Source organism: Sylvia atricapilla, chromosome 3 (assembly GCF_009819655.1).
Source record: "Sylvia atricapilla isolate bSylAtr1 chromosome 3, bSylAtr1.pri, whole genome shotgun sequence".
In the NCBI taxonomy this organism is placed as follows: domain Eukaryota; kingdom Metazoa; phylum Chordata; class Aves; order Passeriformes; family Sylviidae; genus Sylvia; species Sylvia atricapilla.
In genome coordinates, this window is record NC_089142.1 from 87,644,375 (window position 1) to 87,653,027 (window position 8,653).

General features: G+C 50.5%; 1 protein-coding gene across 1 annotated transcript; it reads right to left on the reverse strand.

Annotated features, from left to right (window-relative positions):
- Positions 1-905: 905 nt before the first annotated feature.
- Positions 906-5,836, reverse strand: SIX3 (SIX homeobox 3). Its single transcript, XM_066316077.1, has 2 exons — positions 4,776-5,836; positions 906-2,419 (listed from the first exon to the last, which is right to left on the reverse strand). Exons 1-2 carry the CDS (start codon positions 5,537-5,539, stop codon positions 2,227-2,229), a joined length of 957 nt encoding a protein of 318 aa, XP_066172174.1. The 5' UTR covers positions 5,540-5,836; the 3' UTR covers positions 906-2,226.
- Between the last annotated feature and the right edge of the window lie 2,817 nt (positions 5,837-8,653).

Here is an 8,653-nt window from a genome sequence, read left to right on the forward strand (position 1 = left end):
AGGGAGGAGGGGGAAAGAGCCCACGCGCTTTCTATGTCTCCCCGCAGACCTAGCTCGGACTTCCCTAAAAAAAGGGAGGAGGGAAGAGGGAGAGAGGAGTCGGGCAACACAAAGGTAGATCGGGAGTCCATATTAGTTTGGAAATGGTCAAGAAATTCCAGGCACGTTTCTCTCTAAACCCTTGGTAATATTCAAAATTGTATTTTCAAGTAAAAACAAGTTTAGAATTTACCTCTTGCTAATTCACGGCTGAATAATCTGCCCAGGGCAAAGCAGAACTTTAAGGAAAAAGAAAAAAAAAAAAAAAAGAAAAAAAAAAAAAAAGGAAAAGGAAAGAAAGGAAGATGCTGAAATACTGTTAGTCATGCAAATAAAGGCTTCTTTCAGCACATTACAATATACTCCGGATTCGAGGGGAGGAGCTGCAACCCGTTAAGGGCGAGGAGTTTTTGTTTTTGTTTTCATTTAAAGCTACAAAACAAACCCCGAAATGTCTTAACCGCTCTCTGGAGACACCCGTCCTTGCAGACAGGCGGCCGAGGAAGCCTTTTTAGCTCTCAGTGCACAAAAAAAAATACCGGCATGGGGGCAAACGATGGAGCCCGCCGTGGCGGAGGGGACACGGAGGGACACGGCCGTGCCCCGCGCCGCCGCCGCTATCGCAGCTCTGTGTCCCCGCAGCCGCCCGCAGCCTCCTCGCAGGGCGGTTTCGTCCCTGTAAAACCCCTCCGGGATGTCCCGCCGAGCCGGGGAAGGCGGGGGCCGGAGGGGCGATGGAGCTGCGCAGCGCTGCGCGTCCCGCGGCGGGACAGAGCGAGGGGCCGGAGCCCACGGGGAAGGAAGGAAGGAAGGAGTGATTTTCCGTGGCGGACAGAAACACCAACATCGCTGGGTAGATAAGAAAATGGAATACTGTATTTGATTTAGAAAGTTTGTACATATAGATAAACACGCAGTTAAGGAAACAATAGTTTAAGCGTCCTACGTGGAGTTTAAGAAGAGACCCCCCAAAGCTGCTATGAAATACTCAAAATAGCTTTTGCATAAGATAACTACAGTTGCACCCTAAGCTTTTTTTTTTTTTTCTTTTTCTTTTTTTTATTTTTTCTATCGCTGAGGTCCCTTTTGGAAACCTAGCACGTCAGATTTTGACAGCTAAGTTTGTGCAAGGAACACCGAGTCAAGGAAAATAAAAAGGAGAGAGAGAGAAAGGGTGGGAGGGAGATAGAGAGAGGGGAGGAAGAAAGAAAGAGGAGAGCAAATATCATATACAAGCATTTCTACACATATATTACAAACTGGGAAAATGACCGCATCATTAAGATATACATAATTCATATAAAATTTTGAAATAAAAATAAAAATCTGTTACAGTCATAACTATTCTTTTTCCACATTTATAACCAGTACCCACACAGGCAGTGACAGAAGTGTAGAAAAAAAGGTGCTTACGAATAAAATGATTGTCTGCGGAACAAAAAAACAGAAAATTGCATCTTGGCTGGACCATCACTTGGACTAAAAAAAAAAGAAAAAAAGAAAAAAAAAAAAAAAAAAGAAAAAAAAAGGAGAGAGGAAGAGAGAAAGAGAGAGAAATAGGACCAACAAAAAGGCGATAAACATTTGTTATTTCCCTCTTCAAGGAGTTCCTTTTTAATTTTTTTTTTATTTTTGATTTTTGTACAAATTCGATGGGAGTTTGCATTTGTTTGTCTGGTTTCTGTTTGTTTTCCTTTACTATAGAGAATATTTTTTCCCAGATACAAATTTAATCATCATCATCATGCAAGTGGGTGAAATGCGTCCATGGAAAAGCGCAAAGGAGAAATCGTGCTTGTCCTAAAAAGAATACAATTGTCACTTTTGCTTTGTTTTTTTTTTTTTTCTTTCTTTCTTTATATATATAATAATTATTATTTCCCGCCCTCCCCCCCCCACCCTTCCCGCTGCAGCACCAGCGTTTGTGACTGTTGAAGTTTTAGCTCCATCTCTTGGTGGTGGTGTTGGCTGACGGTGGTGGTGGTGGTGGATTCTCTGATCCCTGTCTGTTTGTTTGCTATTATGTTTAGGTCGGGTTTGGCCTTTTCTTTCCTCCCGGCTGTGTGTGTGCGTGCATGCGTGTGTGTGTCCTGATTCTAGGTTGCCTCGGTTTGTTTTGCTCGGGACGGGGAGAGGGTGCTTGGCTGTTTGGATTTGGAATTTTGTTTGTTTGTTTGTTTTCCGATATCATACATCACATTCCGAGTCGCTGGAGGTTACCGAGAGGATGGAGGTGCCCGTCTCGGCTCTTTCTGTCAAACTGGAGACGCTGGTGGTCGGGCTGGCCGCCGTGGACGGAGACTCGGCCGAGCTGTGTGTCGGGCAGCCGGGCTCTGCCAGCGACCGCATGCCGCTCTGTCCTATCGCCTGGTGCTGGAGCCTGCATCGCGCCGGGAGACAAAACAACAGCACAGCCCCGCTCAGACACCGGGCGCGGCCGAGGGGACGGCGCCCGCCCGACCCTGCGCCCTCCCGGGGACGGCCGCCCCCGCGGCCCGGTCCGGCCCGGGACGGAGCGGACCCTCGGCCTCAGGGTGCGGCCCCGGCCCGGCTCGGCCCGGCCGCTCTCCCGCAGCGGCCCGGGCAGCCCGGAGCGGCGGCGGGATGCAGGGCCAAGCCGAGCGCCGGGGCCGCGCTGGCCGCGCCGCAGGGTCAGGCCGCCGCGGGGGAACGCGCACACAGCGACAGCGGCCGCGGGCTGGAACGGGACGGGGAGCGCGGGGACAAGAGCTTCCCTGTGCCCGCGTTTGGAAAACACGAGCAGCGCCTTCTCTTTCCGCGGAGTGCCATTCATTCGCCCCGCAGCGCGGCGGGCCTAGGAGAAACCGTGTGTGGGAGAGCCCCTTCGACACTCGGACACCGCGAAAAGCCTCAAGGAGCGCTCCGTAGAGGGCAAGAATCTTACCGGATCCCCATTTTGTGCTCTGGCTAATACCTCCCTAAATATTTCCCAGTGCACAGACACTCTGGGTCTGCGTTAGGGAAGGAGGGAGGTCCTGTCCCAGGGACGCAGCGCTATGAATAAAATAAAAGAAGGAGAATGTAGAACACAGCGCTTCTCTCCCCTCGAAATTTGAGTCCTTTTCTCGTCTGAAAGCCACAGTCAGCTTTCAAGTGATTGTTCTTTCATTGTCAGCGCTTAAGGAAATATTACCTTTTAATATATTTTAAGAGGCAATAAATATTTTTTAGGTTCCTTGGCATATTGTAAATATTCCTCTGGGTCCGTTTATTCCACTCGAAACCCAAAGAAAGCCTGATTCAGGGATAAGAGCTAAAAGTCCTGGACTGAGCAGCCAGCCTCAACCTCTAGCGCTTAGTACTGCCAGTGTGAATCAAAACACACTCTTCTCTCAAATGTTTCTCACCGGAGTATTTTTTATTTAACTTCCTGCAAAGAACAGAAAAAAATGTAGCCGGTTTATTCTACATTTCTCATTATTTTAAGTAGTCTAATTTCAGGGTCTTTTATTTTTCTCCCATTTACAAATCCTGATGCATTCATCTGCTGTCAACAGCGTTGAGTCAACAAAAGCATCCGTAGGCAACTTCTGTTTATTTACAGTCCTAAGCTGATCTGTTTTCCATTTAATGGAAATTAAATAGCGAGGCACTTTTAGGTTACATTTCTCCTACAGAATCTTTAATCAGTAGCACCAGTGCTATAATTAGGAGGAATTTAAGAGACAGCATTTATAAAAAAAAGTTTTTCTTTACACGCTTACAGTGGTAGCGAAACTTAAATTAAAATAAAATCAATGTGTCAAACTAGATTAAGGGTCCGTTTTGAATTGCAAACTAACTTTTAAGACAGTAATGAGAAAGAAAGAAAAAAAGCAAAAGAAAGGAAGAAGGGTGCCTCGCTTTTATCGTGGCAAAGCAGAAAAAAAAACCAAAAAAACAAAAAAACCACACCGAGAGACAAGCAAATAAATGCAAGTGTAAATGCACAGGAAACACACGATCAGGAGGCCAGGTCGCCATGTGGTATAAACACAGAAATGGAGATGCAGGGAGGAAAAAAAATCCCGGTCTCTTGAATGTTTTTTGTTTGGATTTTTTTTTTCTCCATGAGCCAAAGAGCTCTGGGGTCTGCCTGTGCTGGTCCCGCTGCGCATGCAGAGCAGCACGAACAATTGGAGCGGAGCCGCCGGCTGCGCCGAAACCCGCTCTGAACCGCGCCGCCTGCCTCGGCCTTTCGGCGGGGAAACCGCCCCAGAGCCCGGCCAGGCGCAGATCCCGGCAAGCCGAAAGCCAAACCGGAGCCCGCCGACCCGGAGCCATGGGATTTCCCGTCCTCCGCGCCAGCCGCCGGTGCCGGGAGGGAGGCAGGCCGGGAGAGTCGGGCGCTGCCCCCGCCGCAGCCCATGAGCTCCGCGCACATCTACACACACGAGCTGCCCACGGAGCTGCCCGCTCCCGCCGGGAGCCCCAGCCCTGTCCGCACCCTTGGAGCCCGCAGGGAGCCGGGGCAGGCTTGGAAGCGCGTTCAGGCAACTTTGAGCCGTGCCTATCCCCGTCGCATCCCTGTGGCTGCCGGGAGGAGACCTACCCGCCCGGCGGGGGGACCGATTTCTCCCCGATGGAGAAAAGAAGGAGCGGGAGGAGGAAAGGAGAGGCAGAGGCGCGCTGCCGCCCAGGCGGCTGCCGAGCAGCGGAGCGCGGCCGCCCGCCCGCGAGGTCCCGCCGCCCACCTCGCCCCCCGCCCCGGAGAGTGGAACCGCAGCCCCACTGACCTGTTTTTAGCCGCCGCTGCTCTGTCTCTTTGCCTTCGGTTTTTGAACCAGTTGCCTACTTGCGTGGGGGTGAGCCCCGTGGCCTGAGCCAGTTCCCTTTTCTTGCTGGGGTTGGGGTAAGGGTCCTGCAGGTACCACTCCCTCAGGAGGCTGCGAGTCCTCTCCTTGAAGCAGTGCGTCTTCTGCTCGCCATCCCAAATGGTCCTGGGCAGCGGAAACTTCTTCCTCACCCTGTATTTATCAACCGGCCCCAGCGGGCGACCCCTTAGCTTCTCGGCCTCCTGGTAGTGCGCTTCTAGCCACATGGCCTGCAACTTGCCGTGGGACTCCTTGGTGAATTTGTGGTTCTCCAAGATGTGGTAGAGGTCTCGGAAGTTGCCCGTGTGGAAGGCCACCACCGCCCGGGCTCGGAGGATGGACTCGTGCTTGTTGATGGCCTCGCATGCCCCCGGCGCCACCGGCAGCGACCAGAGGAACCTCCCCAGCCTTTCTATGTCTCCAGTCTCCTCCAGCGTCTCGCAGACGCTGGCCACTTGCTCCGGGGAGAAGTTGAGTGTGGGCAGCTGAAACATTGACAACTCTTCGTGGGGTGCCCGGGAGCTGCCGCCTCCACCGCCGCCGGCACCGGGGCTGCAGCCCGAGCCGCTGCCGCTGCCGCCGCCGCCGCCGCTGGCGAGAAGGAGGGAGCGGTGGTGCGGATCGGCGGCGAAGTTTGGCAAGAAGAAATGGGTGGGATAAAGCTCTAGCGGGGACCTGAACACCATGGGATGACCGGGGAGAGGGGGAGATAAATCAAGGAGAAAAGAAAGAAAGGGAGGAAGAAGGGAGGAAAGGGCACACGCACCGCGCACGCATCCACACCCGCACACGCACACACAGCCACATAGAGGCACGGGGGCACACACACTCACACGTACACGCGGGCACACGCACACGCGCGCTCACACACACCCCACACGCACACGCACTCACACACACCCGGCCCCGCGCCGCCGCCGAGTCAGGATTCAGTGATTCAACAGCGATCGCCCTAATGACAACAGCCTCATAATATCTCCCCTAAATCCACAGTGAGTGCAGCGCTGAAACATTTTGTTTCGCTTTTCTATTGGTCTTCTGAGTGTCGTTGTGGCGTTGCCATGGCAGCCTCTGCCAATCACTGTCAGCCCTGCCAATCATTACGGAGTACGTAAGGAAGGTTTTTACCACTTCGCCCAAATGCACGGGGGGGAGGGAAGCCGGGCGGTTGGTGGAAAAGCCTGGTTTGTTGTTTGGATTTTTTTTTTTTTTTCCTCCTTAATCTTTGCAACTCCTAATCTCAGCACTTCCCCTTCTCCCTGTCTCTCCCCCCTCCTTCTCCACACCCCTCCTAAATAAGGGATCAAATAATGCGAAAAGCAGTGTGCACATATTTGTTGAATGGGATGAGCAATTAGAGGGTGGAATATTATTGTGATCTTAACGAGCCTCGTTAAAGCTAAAGGAGATATGGGGGAAAAGTAAATGGGCCAGGCTGGGATACACGTTCGGATAAAGGGCTCCTAACTGAGACAATTTACACATGATTTGCACGTAGTTTCACTTCATTCTGCCTATCTGAGCACTAATAGTGCCGGGGAAGAAAAGAAAGATGAGATCATTAGACCCATCCTCACGCCGGTGACCCTCCCAGAAGCAGGCACATACAGTACAGGCTGGGTTTAGCCCCGGTTCACCGAAGAGTCTCTCCTCCCCTCTCCCGCTCCCTGTCCCTCTCCGCCGAAGGAGGGTTCCGCTGCCCGCGGACTTCCGCGGCCGCTCCGCCGGGAGCCGCCCAGGGCGCCCAGCCGGGATCCGCTCCTGCCGCCCGGCTCCGCCACCGACCCCGGCGGCGCCCCGCTCGCTGCCTCCCCCGTCCCACTCCTCGCTTCCCCGCCCTCCCGCTCCTTCTCCTCTTCTCTTCTCTTCTCCTTTCTCTTCCCTCTCTCCACTTTGTTTTTCCTGCATTCTGGCTTTCCTCCTACCACTCGCCTCGCCGCCTCTCGCCCCTTCCTTTCTCCGGAGCCCAGCGACCTTGCGACGCTGTTCCTCGCCCCCAAATTGGCCGAGGTTTTACACTATACATCTTTTTCCTTTTCCCGCAATTCCTGCCCTCAACTTGCAAGGGTCTTGTGGGGGGAAGAGGAAAGAGATGCGGGCAAATTGGGTTTGAGCTTTTTTTTTTTTTATTTATTTTTTATTTTTTTTTTCCCTTAAATTAAGAGCAGGGAAAATATCCGTGGTGGTGATTTGAGTCCATCCCTCAGTAAGACACAGCTGGGTCGTCAGACCTTGCTACCACGCAACTATATTTATTATTAGGTATGTTGCTTTTAAGAAGATTTAATCAGCATCTTGAGCTGGTAACTCTTTTGTTTGGTTTCTGTAGCTATGGAAGTGTGATTTACAGAGATTTGTACGGGTCATGGACATCTTTCCAGACTTACTGTGTATATTTAGACAGGACTTTGCTTGGTGTTAAAAAGTGTATATTTTGAATAGGTTCACACACAGTAGCAAACAATACCGACATTGTAAAGGCATGTACAACGAGTATTGAAACGCAGCATCCAGACTTCAACTAATCTGCCCTCAATAAAGCTGAAATAATTATCCTAAGCCGCCTTTCTAGAAGAAAAATCATTGAGGAATTCAAAACTTTTTTAAAGATCTTTTCTGCATTCCGATGGAGATCGAGGGGTGAGGCTTGGAGCCCAAACTACTTTCAGACATCAATGGAGGGAAGGAGGGGGGGAAGTGAGATATTACAATTAAAATGTGAAAACATAGCGTGACTTGCCCTATCCGAAGGATAATAATAATACTGCTATGGGTGGTAGAAGTTCTTTAGCTGCGCTCCAAACTGGTTGTGATCCTTTCACAGCGCACTCCTCGTGAAATAATTCCAAGTGGCAGATGAATAGGTCCAGTTGGAAGAGCTGCTGGACTGGAAGAAGCTCGCTGTATTACACATTCATCTGATTTCCACTAAACTGTCATCGGTGTGCTACATGGCTTCATAGTCCTAATGGAAATAATTCGCCCTCTTAATTTTTAGGGATCTGCTTAAGCACTTCTATTAACAGACTTGGGAAAAACTTCTTTTTACCCTCCCACCTTCCCTGGCTCATATTTCCAGTCGTACAGCTAAGGAGAGAAAGAGACTTCTCAGCCCCTCTACAAATCGACTTGGAGGTATTAATTGGACAACAATATGTTTAGCCAAAGATTTTAATACACACACACACACAAAATCTTTTTCTTTGTAATCCTTTCCTTTTATGTAAAGGATTACAGAGGAGAGAGTGGGGGGAATTCCTGCGGGAGTTTCTTAATATTTGATTCCATTTTTCTTCGAGCTGCAAATTAATCTACCTTAAAATGTATTTCCAGAATAACATCCAAACCACCTCTGTTGTTTTGTTTTGGGTTGATTTTTTTTTTTAACTCACGGACTATCATACACTGGTCGTTCAGCTTTAGGTTGCAACCCCTCTATTAGTATTCCTGATGAATCTCTGAAAGCTTCTACATATATTCTTTCTTTCTCTCTCTCTTTTTTCCTTCCGCCTCCCCCCCTCCCCTTTTTTTTTCTTTACCTTCCCCCCCCCCCCTCCATATATGAAACATGTAATGTCTGCATTTCTGGCGAAAATCTTTCTTCCACAACATCCTTCCGTAGGGTATTTCAATGCATGTATTCTGTGTGCGCGTGTGTTTAAAACCAAACAAACCCACAACCCTGCCTCTCAGCTAATATCAAGGTCTTCCTGAAGCCTAGTCCGCTCCCTGTGCCGCGAAGGTCCAGCACGGGAGCTCCGCTAGCAAGAGGCTCTTAGAGGACGGAGCCAGCATCCTCA

What these genes read in the sequence shown, in the direction of transcription:
- SIX3 (XM_066316077.1), bottom strand. Translation starts at nt 5,539, where the DNA reads ATGGTGTTCAGGTCCCCGCTAGAGCTTTATCCCACCCATTTCTTCTTG. An exon ending in GCAGCGGCGGCTAAAAACAG is followed by an intron (nt 2,420 to 4,775) that starts GTCAGTGGGGCT and finishes GGCGCGATGCAG; the next exon opens with GCTCCAGCACCAGGCGATAG.